Source organism: Moschus berezovskii, chromosome 17 (assembly GCF_049115385.1).
Source record: "Moschus berezovskii isolate FMDL1 chromosome 17, NW_MosBer_1.0, whole genome shotgun sequence".
Lineage (NCBI taxonomy): Eukaryota > Metazoa > Chordata > Mammalia > Artiodactyla > Moschidae > Moschus > Moschus berezovskii.
The window spans coordinates 72730393-72756606 of record NC_142476.1 but is presented as its reverse complement, the minus strand read 5'-3'; the positions used below and the strand labels follow the sequence as shown (position 1 = coordinate 72756606).

The following is a 26214-nucleotide window of genomic DNA, read 5'->3' as shown; positions in this document are numbered from 1 at the left end:
ATGCACGCACATAAATTGCAAAACTTAGTGGATCATGAAAATATAAAGCATTTTGTTCAAAAAGAAAAAGAAAAAAGCATTTCTAACCCTCCCCCCAGACTCTCACTTGACCTGTTATGTATTTTTATCAGTTACTTAATGTCTCAGTCCCTGGAGTGTAGGAATACTGGCCAGGCTAGTGCAGGCCCTCACACAGACCAATGACAGATCACATGATGAACACATAACCACAACCCTCACATCAGCCTTCATAACAGCACTTCAAAGTCAAAGGGCATAGGGTCTGTGTTTTAGTGACACCATGTTGACATTATACTAAATAATCCAGTTTCAAGAAAAGGTATCATCTGTCACATACTTTGTTTTATTCATTTGTTTTGTATTTACTTTGTAGATTTTTTGTTACATAATTGTATAAGGAATGTCCTTAATTTTTCACTTGTAATTATTTAAGTACTATTATTATAAAAACAGGGCTTGTGATGGCTCAGCAGGTAAAGAATCTGCCTGCAAAGCAGGAGGCACAGGTTCAATCCCTGGGTCGGCAATATCCTCTGGAGAAGGAAATGGAAACCCACGTTAGTATTCTTGCCTGGGAAATCCCATGGACAGAGGAGTTTGGTGGGCTGCAGTCCATGGCATTGCGAAAGCGTCAGACGTGACTGATTGACTAAGCATAGACATTATAAAAATAATTAAGTAAATCTTGGAAATATATGACCTTTTTTCCTTGAAAAGCATCAAAATTATTAACTAACATGAGTTGTTTCTATATTCCCCTATGTTCAACACTGGAGATGTCACAAAAGTCAAATGAGGTGCTAAAAAACCTATGATAAATTCTTGGGGTACTGTGTGGAAGGAAAATGTACTGAGAGCATGATGAGGAGTGGATAATACAAACGAGGAGAGAGTCTGAGGAAGTGGGGAAGGGCTTGGTCATTGGATCTTCTTTTTCCCCTGCCTCTTCCCCTCACCATCCAATTTGTCATTATGGAGCAGGAGGAGAAAAGAAGGATGGAAAAGCATATATTATGAAATGACAAATAACACTAGTGGATCTGTATTATGAGACAAAAAGTAGACTTAAGGAAAAAGCAGATCATACAGCTAAAGAAGGAAAGCTCATTATGATAAGGGTATCATTTGCCAGTGAAACCAATTTAATGGCAGAAAATGAAGAGGAAAGAAACAGCCTCTTGATGCAGGTGAAAGGGGAGGGTGGAAAGGCTGGCTTAAAACTCAACATTTAAAAAACAAGGATCTTGGCATCTGGTCTTATCATTTCAAATAAAGAGGCAAATGAAAAGGGAAAATCTGGTAACAGTGTTGGATTTCATTTTCTTCGGCTCCAAAACCACTCCAGACAGTGACTGCAGCCACAAAATCAAAATATGCTTGCTCCTTAGAAAAAAAGCTATGAGAAATCTAGGCTGTGTATTAAAAAGCAAGAGACATCACTTTTCCAGCAAAAGTCTGTATAGTCAACAGTTCATGCAAAAATTGAAGTTGCTCAGTCATGTCCGACTCTTTGTGACCCCATGGATTGTAGCCTACCAGGTTCCTCCATCCATGGGATTTTCCAGGCAAGAATACTGGAGTGGGTTGCCATTTCCTTCTCCAGGAGATCTTTTTGACCCAGGGATTGAACCCAGGTTTCCCACACTGTAGGCAGACGCTTTACCATTTGAGCCACCAGGGAAGTCATGCAAAGATGGGCACAATAAAGTACAGAAATGGTATGGACCTAACAGAAGAAGAAGATATTAAGAAGAGGTGGCAAGAATACACAGAAGAACCATACAAAAAAGATCTTCATGATCCAGATAACCATGATGGTGTGATCACTCATCTAGAGCCAGATATTCTGGAATGCGAGGTCAAGTGGGCCTTAGGAAGCATCACTATGAACAAAGCTAGTGGTGGTGAAGGGATTCCAGCTGACCTGTTTCAAATCCTAAAAGATGATGCTGTGAAAAAGCTATACTCAATATGCCAGCAAATTAGGAAGACTCACCAGTGGCCACAGGACTGGAAAAGGTCAGTTTTCATTCCAATCCCAAAGAAAGACAATGCCAAAGAATGTTCAAACTACCATACAATTGCACTCATCTCACACGCTAACAAAGTAATGCTCAAACTATCCAAGCTATATTCAACAGTATGTGAACTGAGAACTTCCAGATATTCAAGCTGGATTTAGAAAAGTCAGAGGAACCAGAGGACAAATTGCCAACATCTGTTGGATCATAGAAAAAGCACGAGGATTCCAGAAAGCATCTACTTCTGCTTCACTGACTATACTAAAGCCTTTGACTGTGTGGATCACAACAAACTGTGGAAAATTCTTAAAGAGATGGGAACACCATACCACCTTACTTGCCTTCTAAGAAACCTGTATGCAGGTAAGAAGCAACAGTTAGAATTGGACATGGAACAACAAACTGCTTCCAGATTGGGAAAGGAGTACGTTGATTCTATATATTGTCACCTTGTTTATTTAACTTATGTGCTGAATATGTCATGCAAAATGCCAGGCTAGATGAAGCACAAGCTGGAATCAAGACTGCCAGGAGAAATATCAATAATTTCAGATATGCAGATGACACCACCCTTATGGCGGAAAGCAGAGAGGAACTAAAGAGCCTCTTGATGAAAATGAAAAAGGAGAGTGAAAGAGCTGGCTTAAAATTCAACATTCAAAACAATGAAGGTCATGGCATCTGGTCCAATCACTTCACAGTCAATAGATGGGGAAATGAAACAGTGAGAGACTATTTTCTTGGGTGCCAAAAATCACTGCAGATGCTGACTGCAGCCATGAAATTAAAAGCTCTTTGCTTCTTGGAAGAAAAGCTATGACAAACCTAGACAGCATATTAAAAAGCAGAGACATTACTTTGCCGACAAAAGTCTGTATAGTCAAAAAGCTATGGTTTTTCCCAGTTTTCATGTAAGGATGTGAGAGTTGGAAAATAAAGAAAGCTGAGCACCGAAAAATTGATACTTTTGAGCTGTGGTGCTGGAGCAGACTCTTGAGAGTCCCTTGCACTGAAAGGAGATCAAATCAGTCAATCCTAAAGGAAATCAGTCCTGAATATTCATTGGAAGGACTGATGCTGAAGCTGAAGCTCCAATACTTTGGCCACCTGATGTGAAGAACTGACTCATTAGAAAAGACCCTGATGCTGGGAAAGATTGCAGGAAGCAGGAGAAGAGGATGACAGAGGATGAGATGGTTGGATGGCATCACTAACTCAATGAACATGAGTTTGAGCAAGCTCCGGGAGTTGGTGATGGGCAGGGAAGCCTGGCATGATGCAGTCCATGGGGTCACAAAGAGTTGGACACAACTGAGTGACTAAACTGAACAGATGGTTTTTCCAGTAGTCATGTACAGATGTGAGAGTTGGACCATAAAGAAAGCTGGGTGCCAAAGAATTGATGCTTTTGAGCTGTGGTGCTGGAGCAGACTCTTGAGAGACCCTTGGACTGCAAGGAGATCAAACCAGTCAATCCTAAAGGAGATCAACTCTGAACATTCATTGGAAAGACTGATGCTGAAGCTCCAGTTCTTTGGCCACCTGATGGGAAGAGCCGACTCACTGGAAAAGACCCTGATGCTGGGAAAGACTGAGGGCAGGAGGAGAACAGGGAGACAGAGGATGAGATGGTTGGATGGCATCACCAACTCAATGAACAGGAGTTTGAGCAAACTCAGGGAGAGAGTGAAGGACAGGAAAGCCTGATGTGCTGCAGTTCATGGGGTCTCAAAGCGTCAGACATGATTTAGCAACTAAACAATCATTTGCCAATACCACATAACAGCTCTAAATATATGAAGCCACAAAACAGTCAAAGTCTATATTGATACATTTACAATGAGACATAGACAAATTCATTATATTATTGGGATGCTTAGATTATATCTCTCTTAGTAACTGGTAAGGACAAGCAGCCAATATCAACAGAATTTTAGAATTTTAAAAAAATTATAGATTTTATCAATAAAGTTGACATAGTGAATGTACACACACATATATATATATATAACTGGATTTAGCAACTGAAGAATATTCATTCTTTTCAAGCAAATATGAACATTTACAAAAACTGGCTATGAATGAGCCACAAAGTCTTCAGAAATTTCAGAGGATTGAATTTATAAAGAGTACATTGTCTGACCATAGTGCAATGAATACAGAAGCTAATAACCAAAAGAAATCAAGAAATATACTTTTAAATAAGCTGTGATCACAGAATAAATAGCTTGGGATATTAAAAATTATTTTGAATTTAATGTTAACAAAACATTAAGTGCTAAAATATGTGGATGAGTAAAATCTGTCAAAAATGAAATTTCATAAAATGTATTAGAAATGAAGGAAAGATGAAAACTAGTAAGCATCTCTCTCAAGAAGATAAAAGCATAAAGTAAGTGAATCTACGTGAGTGATAAAGAGGATAAGAATAGGAATTAGTATATCAGCAATCATATACTAGAAAAGGAACAAAACGTTTCCCAGTTTGTTCTTTGAAAACACTATTAAAATTCATGAACTTTGGAAAGACTAGTTACGAAATGAATGAAGGGATGGGTAAGAATTGTTGTTGTAGTGTATTTGCTTAGTTGTGTCTGGCTCTTTGTGACTACTTGGACCGTAGCCCACCAGGCCTCTCTGTCTATGGGATTTCCCGGTCAAGAATACTGGAGTGGGTTGCCATTTTCTTCTTCAGCGGATCTTCCTGACCCAGGGTTGGAGCCTGCATCTCCTGTACTAGTAGATGGATTCTTTACTGCTGAGCCACCAGGAAGCAACAGCTGTTATTAAAATGTCTATAAATAATAAATGCTGGAGAAGGTGTGGAGAAAAGGAAGTCCTCCTATGCTGCTGGTGGGAATGTAATTTGGTACAACCACTATGCAGAATAATATTGAGTTTCCTTAAAAAATCTGAAAATAGAACTATATGATCCAGCAATCCCACTCCTGGATATATATCTGAAAAAGGCAAAAACTGGAATTCATAAAGATACATGCACCTTAAGGTTCATAGCAGCATTATTTACAATAGCCAAGACATGGAAACAATCCAAGTGCCCATCAACAGATGATTGGCTTAAGAAGATAAGATATAAATATATAATGGAATATTACTCAGACATAGAAAAGATTAAAATAATACCATCTGTAGCAATGTGGATGAACCTAGAGAATATTATGCTAGTAAAATAAGTCAGACAAAGAAAGACAAATATTATATGATATCACTTATAAGTGGAATCTAAAAAAAAAAAACAAATGAATCTATATACAAAACATAAAAGACTCACAGACATAGAAAACAAACTTCTGGCTACCAAAAAGGAAAGGTGGCAGGAAGGATAAATTAGGAGTATAAGATTAACAGATATAAACTACTATATAAGATTGATAAGCAACAAGGATTACTGTACAACCCAGAGAGCTATCTTCAATGTCTTATAATAAACTGTAATGGAAAATAAGCTGAATAGAGACATATATACCTGAATCACTATACCATACACTTGAAACTAACACAATATTGTAAATCACCTATAATTTAAAAGAAAGGAAATGAAGAAAGAGTATACAAATACTCAATATAAAAGAAGTTTCAATGAAAAAGGAAATACCACGGCTACAGACTACACAATGTCCCACAAAGATACCAAGTCCTAATCCTCAGAATTTGTAAATATTACCTTATTAGGAAAAAAGAGTTTACACAGATGGATTAAGTTAAGGATCTCAAGATTGGGAAATTATACTTACTAGATGATCTGCTGCTGTTGCTAAGTCACTTCAGTCGTGTCCAACTCTGTGTGACCCCATAGACAGAAGCCCACCAGGCTCCCCCGTCCCTGGGATTCTCCAGGCAAGAACACTGGAGTGGGTTGCCAGATGATCTGGGGCATTCTAAATGCCATTACAAATATCTTTGTAAGATAGAGACAAGACATGAACTGAGAGGGGTCATGTGCTGATGGAGCCGAGAGAGATTTGAAGATGGGACTAATCTAGTTATATGAAAGTCGCTCAGTCATGTCCGACTCTTTGTGACCCCATTGGACTATACAGCCCATAAACTTCTCCAGGTCAGAATACTGGAGTGGGTTGCCTTTCCCTTCTCCAGGGGATCTTCCCAATGTAGGGATCAAACCCAGGTATCCCACACTGCAGGCAGATTCTTTACCTGCTGAGGAACAAGGGAAGCCCAAGAATACTGGAGTGGGTAGCCTATCCCTTCTCCAACAGATCTTCCTGACCCAGGAATCGAACCAGGGTCTCCTGAATTGCAGGTAGATTCTTTACCAAGTGAGGTATGAGGGAAGCCAATCTAGTTATATATCAAGGAATGTCAGCAGCCCCCAGTAGTTGTAGAAGGCAAGGAATGTATGCTCCTCTTGAGTCTTTGGAGGGAACATCTTGATTTTGGACTGGTGAAATTTATTTCAGACTTCTGCCTGAGAATAAATGTCAGTTAAGCCAGTAGGTTTGTGGTAATTTGTTACAGCAGTCACAGGAAATTATCATAACTGCTCTACTACAGACTTTGAAGTGACTAAAATATTAATAACAGAAAACTATGAACAATGTTATGCAAATAAATTTGAAAACAGAAATAAAGGCACAAATTCTCTCAAAAATACAAACATGATACAAGAAGATATTTAAAAATTTGAATGATGCTATAAAAATTTGAATGATGTATATACTTGTTATAAAGTATAGTCCTAAGGAAATAACTTTACCTAGAGAAAATATCTCGGAGAAAGCAATGGCAAGCCACTCCAGTACTCTTGCCTAGAAAATTCCATTGATGGAGGAGCCTGGTAGGCTGCAGTCCGTGGGGTCACTAAGGGTCGGACACGACTGAGCGACTTCACTTTCACTTTTCACTTTCACACGTTGGAGAAGGAAATGGCAACCCACTCCAGTGTTCTTGCCTGGAGAATCCCAGGGACAGGGGACCTTGGTGGGCTTCTGTCTATGGGGTCACACAGAGTCGGACAGGACTGAAGTGACGCAGCAGCAGCAGCAGAGAAAATATCTAGAGTTTGACGATAAAGAAAGCTGAGTGCCGAATAATTGATGCTTTAAAATTGTGGTGTTAGAGAAGAATCTTGAGAGTCCCTTGTACTGCAAGGAGATCAAACCAGTTGATCTTAAAGGAAATCAGTCCTGAATATTCATTGGAAGGACTAATGCTGAAGCTGAAACTGCAATACTTGCCACCTGATGGAAATAACTGACTCATTGGAAAAGACCCTGATGCTGGGAAAGATTGAAGGAAGGAGCAAGGATGACAGAGGATGTGATGGTTGGATGGCATCACCAACTCGATGGACATGAGTTTGAGCAAGCTCTGAGAGTTGGTGATGGACAGGGAAGCCTGGCGTGCTGCAGTCCATGGGGTTGCAAAGAGTTGGACATGACTGACATGACTCCCTTCATACATTACATTTGGAGATACCTTTTAGACACCAAAAAGTCTAGTGTGCAGTTGGATTCTTAATTCTTAGAGAAAATATCAGGCGCTCCTGGTTTCTGCATCAAATTCTATGATGCATTTACCAAAGAAATAATGTAATAAATGAGATTAGCACAATAAATGCATGTGGTTCTAATTCAAGTTATTCAAGAAAAGGAAATCTAAAGGAGGTACATTTCTTCCATCTTGTTTTATGACAACCTTTATAACATAACATTAAAATTATATCATGGAAAAAAATTAAAGGATTTTCTTATTCATAAATAGAGATGGAAAAATTCTTAAATAAAACATAAGCAAATCAAATTCAGCATAATATAAAGAGATTACCATACTATGATCAAGTTAAGTTTATTTCAGGAATGCTATATTAAAATAGCAATCAATAAGTTGCCATATTACCAGAGCAAAGAAGAAAAATCACAGAGTATCTCAGTAGATGCAAGAAAAGGTATAACATTCAAAGTCCATGGAGTATAAAAATTCTTGGCAATCGGTGGAAAAGAAGGAAACATCTTTTATCTATTAAAGAATGTCTGTATGGAACCTACATCAAAATTAATGGAGAAAGCCAAAAGCATTTACTTTGAGACAAGGAATAAGGTAAGGGTTCTTGTCTCACTAGTTTTATTAACATGGAATGAAGATCTTTGCCAGTCTAGTAAGACAAAAGGAAAGAAGTAAAAGACAAAGGGTTTAGAGGAAAGAAATAAGGCATATGTGAAAGGTAAGTTTGAGTATGTAAAAAATTCAAAAGAACTCACAGACAGCTAATTTGAATGAATATGTAAGTTTACGCCGGAGAAGGCAATGGCAAGCCACTCCAGTACTCTTGGCTAGAAAATCCCATGGACGGAGCAGCCTGGTAGGCTGCAGTCCATGGGGTCGCTACGAGTCAGACGTGACTGAGTGACTTCACTTTCACTTTTCACTTTCACACATTGGAGAAGGAAATGGCAACCCACTCCAGTGTTCTTGCCTGGAGAATCCCAGGGACGGGGGAGCCTGGTGGGCTGCCGTCTATGGGGTCACACAGAGTCGGACACGACTGAAGTGACTTAGCAGCAGCAGCAGCAGTAAGTTTACACAGGTTGGTGGATACAAACTAAATATACCAAGCAATTTTAATTTTAGATGTCAGCAAAAGACAGAACACAAAATTAAATAAAAATGAACTCTAGACATAACTTTTTATAATAGCAGCAAAATATTTCTAATACTTATGCCATAAGAACTCAAGTTTTTTTTTTTAAGAGGCTGCTTTGTAAGAAAATAAAGTGCAAGAAAAATAAAGTTGAGGGTTATAACATACTCATGAATTGGAAGTATCAATTGTAACACAGATAAGTATTTTCTACAACTTGATCTAGAGAATTAATGCCACCCCAATTAAAACATCATCAGGTATGTGCAATGAACAAGATGATTTTGCACTTCATATAGAAATGCTAAATGCCAAGATACTTAGGTAAAAGACAACATGAAGAGGAGTTGCTCAGTCAGCTATTTAGCCTTATAGTATTTTAGGAAGTAATTAAGAGTGTGCAGGATTGGCACAAAGCTTGACAAATAAATGAAGAGTGGACCCAGAAACAGAGCCATGTATAGCAAAGGTGACACTGGAGCTGCAGAGAAAGGTCAATCTTCTCCACTGAGTATTTAAACAACTGGATGTTCATACAGAAAAACAAAAAGATAAAAACTGACCTCCACTTCGTGTCATACAAAAAAATTAATTCCAACTAATTCGAACATATAAAAGAGTAAGGTAAAACAATAAAACATTTAAACTATTTGAAAGCCTCTTCATAACCTCAAAGAAGGGAAGAATTTTAAAACTGGGTACTAAAAGCACAAACTGTAGAAAATGATTGATAACTTGGGTATTAAAAGAACTACTTTCTCAAAATATAGCATTGAGAGTGAAAATCTAAGCCACGGTGTAAGAGAAGTTATTTGCTACACATTAAAGTGACAAATGATACATACTGAAAATATATGAAAAAAACGACAAATCAATAAGTACAAGCCATCAAAAATGTGAATGAAGCAATTGCTTAAACAGAAACTTCATAAAAAATAACCAAAATGCTAATAAAAATATGAAAAGGAGCTCAATATTATTAAGCAGGGAAAAGAGAAACATTATATATTAATACATAGTCATCAGAATGACTAAAATTTAAAAGTATGCAGTAGCATTCAAACCTTTAGAACTTTTTCCCTCACTGTGAGCAGAAAAAGATACATAACCACATGGGAAGATTTTAGAAGTAACTACTGAAGTTGAGCTTCATGAGAGTCATGCTATTTTTTAGAATATAGTAACAAATGCATGTAATATAAGTAGGTGGTAGGGCAGACCAGTTAGCTTGTAGCAGCATTATGCATACTAGCAAAAACTGTATATAACCCATATGTCCATCATTTGGAAAAATAAACAGTATTATATAGCACTGAAGATAAACTACTAAGAGTTATAGCATGGACAAATGTCTCAAAAGTGATATTGACTGAAAGAAGCCAGTCACAAAATATTATGTATTGTATAATTCAGTTTTTATAAATGTCAAATGTAGACAAATTTGTACCATGTTGTTTAGAAATACATGAGTAGAAAGAAAAGTGAATCATGATTATCTTTGTTTTGGGGAAGAAGCATAAGTGTGATGTTTGTGAAACTCACAGTGTTCTTCACTTGGTGGATGCTTTCATGGATGTTAGTTTTATGATCTTTCATTAAGAAGTACTTACACTTTAGGTACATTTCTATGTTTAAAAGGAAATTACTTACTGGTAAAGAGAATAATCAATTAAGATGTCATGAAGATGATGAACATTATGTAATTGATGATAGAGACTCAAAATATATAAAAGAATAACTAACATACAAATAAATCAATACATAATTGTAAGTGGAGATTCTAACACATCCCCATAAGAAATTCTAATATCAAGCAGACAAAAAAAGCAGTAATGATATATTTAAATAAAATTAATAATGTGCTAAAATGAACATTTCACCCCTCATTCAGAGTTTTCACATTCTTTTTGAGCACAAGTGGAATATTCTCAAAAAGCTGATCCTAGCTGAACAACAAAGAAGGCTTTTCTAAATTTTATGGTTCAAATTCATACAGACTATGTTATAAAACATCATTAGAAATCAATAGTAGCAAGTATTTAAAACAAATATTTGAAAACGTACACCTATAAAAATATACACATATACAACATACTGGTAAAATGCCCTTGATGAAAAAGTAAATCATAAGAAGTACAGAACACAGAAAAAATACTACATGTCAAATTTTGTGGAAAAGTACTACAAGGGCAATTTGTGGCTTTAAATACAGTCATTAAAAAATGAAAAAGTGAGTAGAAATTATTAAGGCATTTGTGATATACTGAATTATTGTCTGTATTTATTTCTTTTTGTTTCTACACTCTGTCATGTAAATTTGAAGTTTGTCTCACATAATTGTTTCTCCCCTGTTCTTTGACTTTGGATTTGGCTACACGAGTTGCTTTGGCCAATAGGAGGAGTGCGTGCTTAGTCGCTCAGTCCTGGCTGTTTGTGACCCCATGGACTGTAGTCCATCAGGCTCTTCTGTTCATGGAATTCTCCAAGCAAGAAAAGTGGAGCAGGTTGCCATTCCCTTCTCCAGGGAATCTTCCCCACCCAGGGAATGAAACGAGGTCTCCTGCATTGCAGGCGGATTCTTTACCACCTGAGCCACCAGGAAAGCCAGATGGGAGGAGGCAGGAGATAAATAAGATCCTGAAATGCTCTTATGTCTTGGGACTTGCTTTCTAGTGCCCTCTTGTATCATCATGATAAAAGGATCTTCTGAGTAGCTGCTGCCCCTCTAGCCTGGCCCCCCAAGGGAGATGTGAGATGCTGAACTGAGCCCTCTCTCTAGATGCTCCAACCAACTTCAAATGACTACCTATTTTATTCCACAGTAAGGTTTTGTATTATTATGCGCCAAAAACTGATAAAAAATCGGTACCCAGAAATGGAGTTTCTGTTGTAATGTAAACCTAAAATATGTGGAAGTGGTTTTGGAACACCAGCAGTGGGAAACTTTTATAGAAAACTGGGAAAATGCTACTGAAGGCTAGAAAAATAGCCAATTTATGTTATACACTAGAAAGCTAGAAAAATGGCCAATTTATGTTATACACTAGAAACCCATTCACAAAAGTTTTGCCTTCAGTAACTTGGAAGAAAGTAAATGAATCTAACAAATTTATGGACTTGGGAAAGATGGTTTACAGTTAGAATGCTAAAAGCATGGGTTGAGTCCTCGTAACTGCTTATAATAAGGTTCAATGAGAAAGAAATGAACTCAGAAATAAGCTGATCAGTTTGCAATCTCAATTTAGAGGGAATCCAGGACTGTATATAAATAATTAGAATTAATAAAGAAATTCAGGAAATACCCAAATATAAGATAAATATGTAAAATGAAATAGTATTCTTTATTTTAAAAGTCACTAATAAAATAGATAGTAAGTTACAATTTGCAATAGCCACAAATCTGTAAGTTTCCTAGGATTTGACTCAGAGAGAGAAAGAGACTTCATGGAGGTAATTTAAAAACGTGTTTTCTTGGGTCAATCTCCTAAGGCAGTAAAAATAAAAACAAAAATAAATAAATGGGATCTAATCAAACCTACAAACTTTTTCACAGCAAAGGAAACCACTAGTAAAATGAAAAGACAACCTACAGAATAAAAGATTTGCAAATGATGCAACTGACAGGGATTAATTTCCTAAATACATAAACAGCTCATAGAACTCAACAACAAAATAACAAACAATCCCATTGAAAAATAGAAGACCTAAGTAAATTTTTCTCAAAAGAAGATATAGAGGTGACCAACAGGCCCATGAAAAGATGCTCAACATAGCTCTAACTACTGTTTTAAAGAGATGCAAATCAAAACTTCAATGAGGTACCACTTTACACTAGTCAGAATGGTCATGTACATTTCCACCAACAGTGTAGGAGGGTTCCCTTTTCTCCACACTTTCTCCAATATTTATTATTTGAATCTACAAATGTGGAGAAAAGGGAACCGTCCTACACTGTTGGTGGAAATGTATTGGTGCAGCCACTATGGAAAACAGTATGAAGATTCCTCAAAACACTGAAAATAGAACTATCAGAACTACCGTATGATCAAGCAATCCCCCTTCTAGCCATATATCCAAATAAAACTCAAGTTCAAAAAAATACATGCACTTCTTTGTTCACATCACAACTATTCACAATAGCCAAGACTTGGAAACAACCTAATGTCCATTGACAGATGAATGAAAAAAGATATGGTATGTGTGTGAATATATATACACATACATATGCACATACACACATATGTATGTATTCATATATACAATGCATATATGCATGCTAAGTCGCTTCAGTCATGTCCAACTCTTTTTAACTCCGTGAACTAGAGCCTGCCAGGCTCCTCTGTCCATGGGATTCTCCAGGCAACAGTACTGGAGTGGGTTGCTGTGCCCTCCCCAAAGGGATCTTCCTGACCCAGGAATTGATCCTGGGTCTCTTATATTTCCTACCTTGGCAGCTGGTTTCTTTACCACTAGCACCATCTGAGGATCCCCACAATATATACACATACACACACACACACATGTATACATATACACAATGGAATACTACTCAGTCATAGAAAAAGAACAAAATAATGCCATTTGCAGCAACACAGATGAAACTAGAGATTATCATACTAAGTAACTCAGAAAAAGAAAGACAAATACCATATGCTATCACTTATTTGTGATATCTAAAATATGACACAGATGAATTTATCTAAGAAACAGACTCACATAGAGAAGACTTGTGGTTGCCAAGGGCAAGGGTGCATGGGGGAGAGATGGAATGAGAGTTTGGGGTTAGCAGATGCAAATTATTATATATAAAATGGATAAACAAGTACTACTGTATAGTGCAGGGAAATATATTCAACATACTCTTGATAAACCATATTAAAAAGGATATATATGTGTATGTATTTGTACATATATTTGTATACCTGAAACACTTCACTGTATAGCAGAAATGAATAAAACTATACTTCAAAAAAGAATTCTTAAAGAAATAAAAGAAGATATGAATTAATGGAGAGGTATGTGTTCACTGAATCTGATTGATGAAAATGTTAGCTTTCTCCAAATTAATTTGCAGACTATAAAGTTTAATAAAATTTATAGGACGTTCATTCTGAGAACTGAAAAAAACACCTTGAAGTTCATGAGAAAGAAAAAAATTTTTCCAAAAAACCAAGAATTTGACAAATAAGACAGTGTGTGGCAGGTGAGTGGAGGATACACTCTAAGAGATAATAAGACAAGTTAAAAAATTATACTAATAAAATAACACTGTGGCAGTAACATATAGACTGTCAAAAAGCACAAGAAAAAATCAAGTAGATCTTTATACATGGTCGTATGGTATAATATAGATTTGACATCATACTTTGGTAGAGAACCTTATATCACAGCTTATCCAAACAAGATTTTAAAAGGCTTCAATACAAAATTCAAATCATAAAAAGTTTCAAAAATTTAGAAGCATATTTTTAAGTTTGAAAACATGAGGATCAAATAGATGAAACACTCTATCACAAATAATCTCTAGTGAACACAGACAAAGGTCAAAGTTACTAAATGAATGACAGACTAGGAGAAGACATTTGGGAAAAATCTGAAACTGATAAGGATCAATATCTAGAATATATAAAGAAGTCCTGAAGATAACAAGAAAATGGTAGGGAATCCAATAGAAAAAAGAGCAAAAGTTATGAACAGGCAATTCACAGAAAGAAGAGCCTAAACTGGTAGAAGAAAAGGAAAAGATGTTCAAAGAAGTGTAAGTCAAAACAGTTAATTGCTGTTTTAAAAATAATGTTAGCAAAATTTAAGAACAAAATAAAATTATATGCTGAGGGAAAATGAAACAAAAATGCACCGCTGCTGGGAGTTCAAACCTACCTAATTCAAATTATATTGGTGCATACGAAAGTCATCCAAAGGTGTTCTTTGCATTATTGATTGTATTAAGAATTTGAAAACAACCTTATCAGGAACAGCAAGGAAGTCACATGCCATAGAATCCTTGCATGTATTAATAAAAACATCCTAAAAACACCTTTATATCTAAACATCAGCTTACTTATGACCCAGCCCAGAAATTACTCTCAACTACATTTTGTGTGTGTGTGTATGTGGAGGAAAGGATTTTTTTTCCAATGCATACCCTTGAAAATATAGTCTACATATTTATTTTGATCTAGAAGCATAAAGTTGATACCCTAGGGCTAGTCAATCATTTTGTTCACTAAACGAAAACCAAGACAAAAGTCTAGGGGAGAAGAATCTCAAAGACAGTAATATAGAACTCTCTGTGGAATTTTCTTACATTAATGTTTAGTATTTTTCATTTGTAATAATTGGAAATCTCATAATTTAGGGGGGAAAAAGCCAACACTTGCATAGCTCTAGATCTCATTTTGGAAGTTGCTCTCATGACTTCAGTTTTCTGTGCTGTTTTGTTTTTTTTAAATAGAAGCCAGTTCTTCACTTCCCAAGAAAACTGTGAAATTCGACTGAGCATGGCAGATTGAATTGGAGTGTGAATAGTGTGATTTAATGCTCCTGCTAGTCTGAAATGTTTTCCTGTTAGTCCTTTTTAGTGACCCCTCCCAACAGTGTGTTTGTGTTTTCAAAACCAACTCTCCCAAGTTCAGTATATTTGAAACACACAGGTTACCATGATTTTCATAAAGAAAATAGGCATTTTCTTGTAGAATAAGATCCAGTTCTAATTTGACCATCTGTAACAAAATTTGTATTGATTAAAAGCTTCAGTGTTTCAAAATCCTTTGTCAGGGCTGCATTCTAACACTTCTAGCAAAATCATCCAAATAATTCCATATATTCTATGACATTCTTTTCAATTTTTTAAAAAAGAATATTGGAAAAGGTATATTATACTCTAAGAGCATTTTCATTCATGCTCGGGGCTTCTGCGCTACATCTGCTACCCTCTGTTTAAAAATATTTTTACACACACACACACACACACACACACTTGGTTTATGATCTTAAGTTTAAAAACACTTCTGACTTGAAGCAAATTTTCTCACGGCCAAAATTCTGTGGCATGTTAAGGCAACACCATTAGTACACTGGGACATCTTTTTTGAGGTTGTAGAATTGATGGAATAGTTAATTATTAATCTGACTGGCATCTGTAATGAAAAAGTGAGTGCTCTTGCTTTTAGGCCATAGAGCAGTATGTAAATCTCTTGTGTGGCTGCAATCATAATATTCCTGCAGCTATGGTGTCACCTATTGTAATTTTTCTGCTAATAAACAAATTTGAACTAGCCAGGAATCCTAAATTTTGAGACTCGTTGTTTATCTCAAATATACTCCAGAGAAATCGTAATGCAGTCCTGCTTTGAATTTAATTTAAACAGGAACAGGCAAAACAAATCTCTATGGAGGACATTTGACAATAATAAAATATTTCTCCCAGCGGGTGAGCTGGTAGCAATTGTATTGTTGCAATACAAGCTCACGTTTCAGTAGGTCATTACCATCATAACAAGCCCTTGGACCAACTGGCATGGACATGCAACATTGAGCCCCTGATGGGCACATTATTTCAGACCTTTAACTTCATGGAGAACAAGACAAATACTCCTGGGAAAGGAGGATTATATTTTGAAATCCCTTTCTTTTCTGTTTCATAATAAGATGCAGTGTACAATCAATCTACTGCTACTAGTTTCATTTTGTTTTTTCCACACTACTGAGGGGCAGCAGAAGCTACACTTAGAGATTTGAAAGAAACAATGACTTAAACACTCTATGTCTATTGGACTCTGGAACTTTCCATTTACATCATTGTGGACGAAATGAAAACCTTAAGCATTGCCCTCTTTTGACAGTTTAATCACAAAGTAAATATCCCAGTAACAAAGTATACCTAAAGTTTTTGCACAGGCCCAAGAACAAAATATTCTATTTCAGTTCTATTTCATTTCTACCTCTTATCTACATCAGCAACTTGCAAAAATAGAGGTAATGGGAATCATTCCAATAAATAAATTTTCTTTTGGGTTGGTTTTTCATTTTTCAGTAGGAAAAAAAAATAGGTATTTTTGAACCAAATCTAAATTAATTTTAAAGCACAGGATAGGGCCAAATGAGCAGGATTAAAAAAAAAAAAAATTGGGTGATATTCTGCAATTCTGCCCAAGTGCAGGTATTTCCATTCTATCGCCATTATCTGGGGCATAACCAGATGTGGCTTGGGAATTATCAAGAAAATGTGTTCTCCACACTTGTGCTATGCTGCAGAAGCATGAAGGGGTGTGAGGGGTGGGTGTGAGAGGGTGAGAGAAAGTGGAGTTGGAATCCATGCAAGTACATTTCATTGGCTTTGTGAATTAAAAAAATAAAAAGGTTACGTCTTTTCGTCTTGATATTTTAAAAGAAGATAGTCTAAAACCTCATAAAAACTCAGAGCCAATGTCTGAAAAGGCTTTTTATTTTTTAGAACATTCCTATTGATAAAAGTATTTATCAATACTTATTTGATGAAAGTATAAAACTTTAAAGCAGTGGCTGTCTCATCTTATCTTTGCATTAGGATCACCTGGAGATGGTTTTTCAAAACTATTCCAAAGCCCAGGCCAATTAAACCCCAAATTTCAGTATGAGCACCAGGCATTTTTAACACCCTTCACGTGATTCCAATATTCTGCCAAGTTCCATAACCACCATTTCCAAAAAAATAAACTCCTTTATACACAACAGGTAAAACAAGTGACACCTTAACATAAATACAGCCCATTTGTCAAAGCTCCTCATTTATATATTGAGAAACACCTGTCAAAATCCTATTGTGTTATTTTCTTTTACACCTGAGGCAACCATGATAAACACATCAGTACCAGCAAAGTCACTCTGTAATAATTCTAAATTATAAAAACCAACAAGAGAATTCTGATGTAAAAGTTTTCAAAAGCATGCATGTGTGTATGTGTGTGTGTAAAACACATACTTTGAAATGAGAACCTACTGGAAAGAATTACAGGCATAATTTACCTTCTTAGGTTTGTCTCTTGCAGGGTCTCAGTTTTACCCAAATATTTTGAAATTGTCCAGAGTAAAACATGTCACATGCAACGCTGGGCTATTGCCACTCAAAAGACATTCAATCAGGAAAAGACAAGTCTGAATCCTGTGGCCAGCTAGTGTACCTTAGTGATTTAGGTAATCGTGCACCCCTAAATCGGATGCAGTGTTATCAGCTTGTTTCTCTAGAGAACCGGCCACCTCGGAAAGGTGAGAAACACGGTGGGCAAACACAGTGACAGGAGGCCATCCAGATAAGCCGAGAAGCCAAGGAAGCAGGGATTAGCACCTCGAAGACGGTGCCAGGAGGGGCTGGTGGATGAACGGGGGACGCTGAGCAGCAAGGGCCCTCACCTCTCTGGAAGAGCGAGCTAGGCAGGGCCTGCTTGCGGTCAGCAGTGCTGTTTAACCCTCCTGAATTCCAAGACAGCTCCCCAACCTCAGCCTCACCGTTCTAGAAGCTCTGATGGCCCCTCGGGAAACCCTGCCGGCCCTTCTGCTGGCGCTGCTCCACGGACCCGGCAGCTCGCTGGCTGCCAAGCTCAGAGCCGGCACCTGATTTAATTGTGGGTGGAGGGAAATAATAGGTTATCTCTAGCAGGTTTTAATAGGATCTTAAAATAGGGGGAAAGTTTTCTGTTATGACATTGACATAGAGGCGATGATTTGGAGTAAAGTAGGATGATGTGAGACGCTTTAAGATTAAATAAGAGCTATATAAAGGCTTGTCAGAATGAATTCTAATGTGCTTGAGACACTTTGCATACTCTTAAATATGCAAAATGTCTCTTGGCACCCTAGAATTCATTCTGACAAGCCTTTATATAGCTCTTCTTTAACCTCGTACCTTATTTTTAGGGAACAGGTAACTCAGAGATATTCTCTGAAGGAAAGCCACAAAGGGCAGCGTTTTATTGATTTGGTTCTTAGGTGGGGGGAGGGGAAAAAAAGAAAACACCATACGAAAGAGCAATCAAAAGTGGAAGCATGTTTAATATTGCTCTACCGTCATCCTGAAAGGCATAATAATTTGAGTTACACATCTGAACTGATTGGAGTTACAGAATCATATCTCCTTTTTGCATTTAACAATATATACAATATAAAATAAATACATTTACACAAATGGACATTTGCTGGAGCACACAGTATGGTACACATCACAAAAATATACAATTGATTGCTTTACAGATGTGAAGCCCATCTACAGCTATAGACAAGGTTTTATTATTATTATTATTATTCTTTTTACTACTGGCTATAATGCAACTCCTGGATTATTATAAGCAGTTTAAATTTTTTTTTGTCCTTTTACGATCTTTGCACATAAGACTGCCATAAAGTGTTTTCCTAGGCAGGTAAACAGAGACGCTTAAATAATTAAAATACAATCACCAACACTCATTTTCTCTTCTATAAGAAAAATAGCAGTTTTAAATTTTTTATATCTTTTATGTTATCATTTAAATGCAAAATAGTGGAATAAATACAACAATCTGATCTGATTGAAACACAAGTGTAACTACAGGTAGTCACACAATCATATTGCTTAAATAAGAACCAACCTAAAAGAAGCGAAAGGAAAATTAAAATTATACGGCTAAAACATACACCTTGAGAACTTTCCAGTACTTCACATTAAGTAAATGGTCTTGCTTGAAACTTGAAAAAACTTACCTCCAGCGAGGTTTAAGATGAAGCGTTAACCCTAAAGCCCGTGCAATTCTTTTAGATCTAAATTTTAGTTGTGTTTTCTATTTGTGAGATACTTGTTCTTTTGTAATGCGGAGAGTCAATTGAACTGAAAACTAAAAATTGTACTTCGTTCTTTTTACATCTTTCCCTCTCATGTTTTCAGTTGGTTGGCTTTAACTTCTGAAGCCCAAGTACTTTAATGTGATACAGTGAAAACAATGTATATATTGTATATATTTTATTTATATAGATAGTGTGGTTGAATAGTAGTAACTTAAACCCTGCACAAACTTTCCAGAAAATAATCTTTTTAAACACTTACATATATAAATAATCTTATAGAATCAGCACCTTTTTTCCCAGGAGTTGTATTTTCCATTGTTATTTTTTTCAAGGGATGTGCCAATTTCTGAACTCCTATCACAGCTATAAATTTCAAGTTATTGACCATCTGAATGAATTGCTAATGATGATTTATCTAGAATCACACTACAGTCACTTCTCTACTGAGAAACCACAATCTACAATATAGTCCCATATAGCTAATGATAGATACACAGTATTCCTAGCACTAGGCTGATGAAACATCAACCCAAGGTATTTTGTTTAAAGCACACAAAATAGCAATAGTTTTGGAAACGTGTCCGCACCAAAAAAGTTTTGCAACAACACAGAGCGAGTTAATAACAACATCTGAGAGATGATTGAGTGAAAGCCATATATACAGCATTTAAAAATTAGACTTATCTATATTCTTGAAATATTCAAAGTTTTATTTCTAAGCTATACATTGGTATTCTATAATAAACCATTAGAGAAATTATTCCTTGTTTTGAAAATATTATTATGATTCTGATGTGTATCTGTTTGCAATGAATACTTGTTTGGAGTTTCAATCTCTTAATTATTATTAGGAAGAACCTTATTAATGGTAAGGAATAGAATATACTACTGTAGTCTCCTGAGGAATTGTACATCCAATATTGTCTCTAATTCTACCCTGTGTCTAAAAGCACACACCACAAGAATCCAAACACCACAAGAAGAACAAGACAACAGTCTTTGAATGCAACATAAAATTCAGAAAAGCACAGCAAACATGAAACATTGAAAAGCTGAACTACATTTCTTTTGTTTGTTAGGATTACAATTTTAATTACATCTGTGTACATAGAATAAGACTGTTCACATAATACAGGGAGCAGCTACTAACACTGGTCCATTGGTATAGCATTTGATGGAGGTTACTGTTTATTGGTTATTCAGCGATTGTAGATTTCGGGGGCATCTAATTGATTTCTTCATTAGATTACACCTCTTAACAGTCTGGAACCTGACTGACTTTCTTGCTGTGACAATACTGGTTGAAAAGCACATAGATTGGTTTAGCTCTTGGTAAAAACTGCAGATTAATTTTAACAAACATTCCTAAATGAATCAACTCATAGAGATTGGGTTTTAGAATTTGGTCAGGCGTCTGCTGTCTTTGATGATTTTTTTTTTTTTTCAAATCCTGGCATTTGCCTTATTGCCTCTTAAGTGAATACTGGCTCACAGCTCCTTCAGGGATAAAGTCTGTAACTTTGCAAACAGGCAGTATTTCATTCCTAACCACCGTGGCAGCTAGAAATCCTATGGCAACTGGACCTCCCAGGGAGAGAGGTGCGCTCCTGATCACTCTACGGATCTGTATTCCAAGTGCAGTGACCACTCGGAGTCACTGCAGGTGTAATCTAATCCTTTGTGTCAAGTGAACATTTAGGTAAACTGGAGCTCATGTTAAGAAACTGATGTTTGGGACCAGACTGGCACACAACATAAATTGCATCCGTGATAGTATGCACCTTCCTTTCAACTATTGCTTGAGTAAGTTAAATTCCCATATTAACAAATGGCTGAAAAGTGGTAAAGCTGGTACAAAAAAATCTCCATTTGTAAGAAGAAAACGAAACATTTTTTTAAAAATCTTCCTTCAGGATTCATTTGTCCTTCATTATTGTTCATAATTGTTCAAAGCCAGCACAAAATTGCAGTATTCTTATTTCTCTTTAGTATTGCATGAATGAATAAAGCTTAAACTATTCCCTGAAAAAGTTACATAGTAGCTAAACTAACAAATACCTGGAAGACTTGAAAAAACAATTAAGGAATCAAATGGCTGTAACTGATTTAGATGGAAAAGCAATGATAAGAAGCAGCCGATGCAACGTTGCTTAAGTCATCTAATTAGAGGCTGCTCCTGTGGAATCTAATACTGCACTCAGTCAATTTGTGTGTGTTGCACTGTACTTTTAGGTACGTTGGTTCTCTCTCTTTGATTCCTTAGTCATTGGGGACGTTACGGTTCACAAGTTCACTGGTATCCATATTATGGATCTCCATCCTTTGGCAGGGCTGGCTTCCATAGCTCTCCAATTAGAGACCTCTTTTAAAAGTTCAGCAGCAGAAGGAAGGAAGGAAAGAAGGAAAAAAGGGAAGAAGGGAGAAAAGAAAGGAGGAAGGGAGGGAAGGAAGGAAAATGTTCTTACAACTAGAGATATTAAAGTTTAAAAGAAAGTAGAAGAATAAGAACAGGAGGGACAAGGGATGCAGGAGAAGGAAGGAGGGAGGGAAGAAGGAAGGAAGGAAGGAGAGGAAGACGAGGGAGGGAAGAAAAAAACAACGAGGAAAAGAAAGTGAGGAAAGATGAGATCAAGGTAGGAAGAAACTCATCAGGAAGATAGGGAGAAATCTGAAAGCTGCTTCATAGTCTTGCTGCTAAATCATCAGTGCAGTCTTTGTTGATTTTTGACGTTGTTAACTAAACTCTTTAAGTTTCTTTGACATCACTCTTGGGTTTATTTTCCCTTTTTCAGCGTGCAGGATAGGATGGCCCCGGGAAGCCTTTAGTCAGACCTTGGCCTCCAGCATTTCCAAAAAAAGTTTGTGCATGGGGACTTTGCCTTCCAGTTTGATGTTGTAGAAATGCTGCACAGCCTTGGTGGAGGTCTGCCTCAGAAGCGGCAGCGTCATCAGCATCTTGCCAGCCCTGCGAGGGTCTTCCATGTGCTGGCCGGCCTCATAATCCTGCAGGGCCTCATGTAAGACATCCTGAAGCTTCTGAACAGCTTCGACATCTTCTATGTGCATGGAGTCTACAAGCAAAGCCGAGAAGATAAACAACAATATTAACAATAATAAAAAACATGGCAACTCAGATTGTGAAACTTAAGTCTTATTCTTGAACTTCTCTATGCTGTGAATTGCTCGGGGATTTCCAAAATCTCCATTTTATTTTTCTAAATTTCACTGCGATAGATAATTTCTAATGCTGACTTAGGACGTAGGAATTACTACAAAAATCCATTATTTCAAACATTTGGGTTTTTCCCTCTGGAGACTGAGCAAGAGAAGACTTTAACAGAATATAGTCTTGGCTGTTTTATTCATTATTTCATTCATATATTTATTCATTCATTCAACAATTATAAAAGGCCATCTGTTAAAAAATTATCCTAAGTGCCATGCAGGTAATGTCTAAAATTCAGATCTTGTGCTCAAAAAGCCCATATTTCCCAAAAGGGAAAAAAAGAAGTTGATAACCAAAACTCTAAGAAATCCATGAAAATACATTGAACCTAACACTATGTTCCATTGTAAACTATACACAAATCGCAATAAACTGCTCACCTTTCCAGAATTTTTAGTGTTCTCTTAACAATTCATTAAAGCATCCTTACCTAGTCTGCTTCTCTACAGAAAAACACATGAAGTCTTTAATGAATTCTGAAATACTTTTCACATTTGTGAAGGTGAACTTTGCCCATAAGTGACTAATTTAAAAATCTAATTCAATCAAGCAAGGAAAGGGTTAACAGGGTTGCCACAATTACTCTTGCGAGAAATGTGAGATGTGAAGGAAAAAATAAAAGTTACAGCTCTAGCTCTAAAACAGACACTTAATTATATACAAGTTTGAATCATTTAGCACGTTTTATTGATTCTGATGACAGTTTATCTGTTAATTACACATAATGGAGTCTTTGGGGGGTTCTTCATGTTTAATAATTCTAGTTCTCTGAGAATGCAGAGCTCTGAGATATATGTAGTTAGCCTAATCTTTCATATAATTCAAATATCAGATCACATGCCCAAAAAGAGAGAGGAAATGTAATTTAAAATCAAGTAGCTAAACATATGATGAAAAAGAATTACAGCAAGGTAATTAAAAGATTGATGGCTATAACCAGTAAATGCTTTTAAAACTTCTAGGTATTTTCTTTACTGTTTTGATTTTTACATTGCCATTTTAAAATTGTTTCATCACATCATTGATGAATTGAATATTGTTAACAACAGATTTCTTTAAAAGAGTTTTAGGGGACTTCCCTGGTGGTCCAGTGATTAAGACTCCATTCTCCCAATGCAGGGGACAAGGGTTTGATCCTCAGTCAGGGAACTAAGATCCCACGTGCTGCAAGACGCAGCCAAAAAATTTAAAAACTTGAAAAAATGAAAAAGAGCAGAAAAATATAATAATTGAACCATTTCTTAAATACTTGTTTTTGGGTGTGGCCTCTGATAAGCACTTTATGAACTTTAACTCATTCACTTCCCAACAGCCCTGTGTGTCAGGTGGCAGTGCTAGTAAGTGTCAGAGTAGGATTAAACTCAGGTGTCTTTGAATCAAAGTATGTTGCCATAATTTATAACATTGGACATGATATTTCCTTTAAAAAATAAGAGAGTTGAAATTGTCCTCTGAGCTCATCTCACTCAACTTTCCATCTTCATCAAAAATCTTGTCTACAACATTTCTAACGATGACATTGCCAGTTGCATGGCCAGCTTACTACTTAACAAGGAAAAGAACTAATTGTTAGAAATGTCTTCATATTTTCCCGTATCTGTCTCCAACTTCCATCCTTTGGTCCTGGTTCTAACTACTGCAACCATACAGAATACATTTTCTTCTTGGAAATGGCAGATCTTTAAATGCTTGAAGTCAGCTGTACGGTCATCTCGGCCCCCACCCCAAGTCTTGCCTTCCCCACTGCTCTTGTCCAGCAGGAGATATATTATAGAATGTCACAGGAAATGAGGCGAGGACAAATAGCAGAGAGATATGCTCACAAACAGCAATTAAGACTTCAAACTATTCTTTAAAGGCGGTGATTTAGCTTGAGAGATTTAAAAATGATTTAATCAAATTACTATGATAATTTAACTTCCCATTTACAGAAAAGATTCTAACTCATTTTAGCTTAACCCATTCTCGGATCTGCTAATATTTTAAATGCAAACTCACTAAATCTGAACTATTTAATTAGACCATGATTCAGCTGGCAGACTGCTGAAGAAAATACTAATCTCCATTAGGGATCCTAGTTCAAGTTCTGGCTCCGTGGCTTTAATCTCTGTTTTATTCTTGGGGCTAAATTTATACATTTATGCCAAGCTCAATAGAACTGGCATTACTTTATGTAATTATTTAATTTGGTTATTGGTACTTCTTTTAAACTTTATGTTTTAAAGAAAATTGTCCCAATATTTGCGCTGATGGGAACCAACTAAACTTAATAATGGAAACCATAGGTTTATGAACTAATCACACAGGGCAAAGCTGAACATTAAAAACACAGAGTGAGCTGCTAAGAATAAATAAACCTAGGATTTCTGGGTTCAAGCCCAGACACATTAAATAAGGAAACTGGAGCAGCATGCAGGACGTTAGTATTTTTTAAAATCTAGGTGATTCTATGGTCAAGTCAGAGTTGAGAATCAGTCAAATAGACAATAAGACAAATGGTATTCTAAAATAATCAAGATTCCAAAAGACAACCAGAGTTCAAATGATGTGTATAGCATCAACCATATTTTAAGTTCCAACATCTAATAATAAAACAGAAACCTTTTATTAAATTCCAGTATTTTCCTCCATGAAGTGGGACTATAAAGGGGCATATCTAACTCAGATCATTTACTTTGGGAAGACAGCTAAATATCCTTATACTAATAGCTGCAAAATCCACTGAGACTTAGATCCACGGCAGAAGAAGATTTTTATTTTTACATCTTATCTGGAACAAAACACTGTCCTTCTCAATGGTAAAATTATCCATTACTGTGGCATTAGGTAGAGCCAAATGCCCACGTTCTATTTGGAAACTGTCTTCAGGATTTGTAGCTCATCTTGGCAATATTTTCTCAATGATGCCAAATCTTATTTTGAGGATGGAATTGAATATTAGACACAGATGAAGCATATTCAGAGTCAAGCCTGATACACCTTATAAACCGATACTCAGCCACCTTTCCCGTGGAACACAGTTGTTGGTTTTCTTTAGTTTGTAAGCTGCCTACATGAAGAGGAGCACTAAGGGCTCAGCCAGTGTGACTCTCTCTCTAATCACCGAAGCAATGAAATGTAGTATGATGAAAAAGAGAAGTGAGCAAAAGCCTACTTTCTAAAAGCAAATTTGTGTCTCCAAATTTTTATATTTTATATTGTAAGGAGTCTAATGAAGTGATCTCAGTTAACCAGCTGAGATACTGAAGAAACTGTGTTGCCCACCATGGCAAAATGACTCTTGATTAACCCAGTTAGACTTAAAAGTTTGAAAAAAGGTGCCAATTATAAAGTTTTGATTAAAAATCAGTAAACTATATTCCAGGAAGTTGGTAGTTGGGGCACCAAACATTTTTAATCTCTCCAAATCTGCACTTAACAGAGAAACTAGATGGCAAAACTAAAAACCACAGACATTTACCAAAAACACTAAGTGACAAGATATCCAAAACACACACACACACACAATCAGAATTATAGTGTGTGTGTGTGTC

General features: G+C 36.4%; 1 protein-coding gene across 9 annotated transcripts in view; it reads right to left on the bottom strand.

Annotated features, from left to right (window-relative positions):
* Window positions 1–18637: 18637 nt before the first annotated feature.
* The window catches only part of ESRRG (estrogen related receptor gamma), a 700961-nt gene continuing 693384 nt past the window's right edge, over window positions 18638–26214 (bottom strand). For all 9 annotated transcript variants that reach the window (XM_055419897.2, XM_055419903.2, XM_055419900.2 and 6 more), the window contains one exon: window positions 18638–22526. In XM_055419897.2, the coding sequence (XP_055275872.1) occupies window positions 22282–22526 (245 nt within the window). In that variant the 3' untranslated portion in view covers window positions 18638–22281. The remainder of the gene's footprint in view (window positions 22527–26214) is intronic.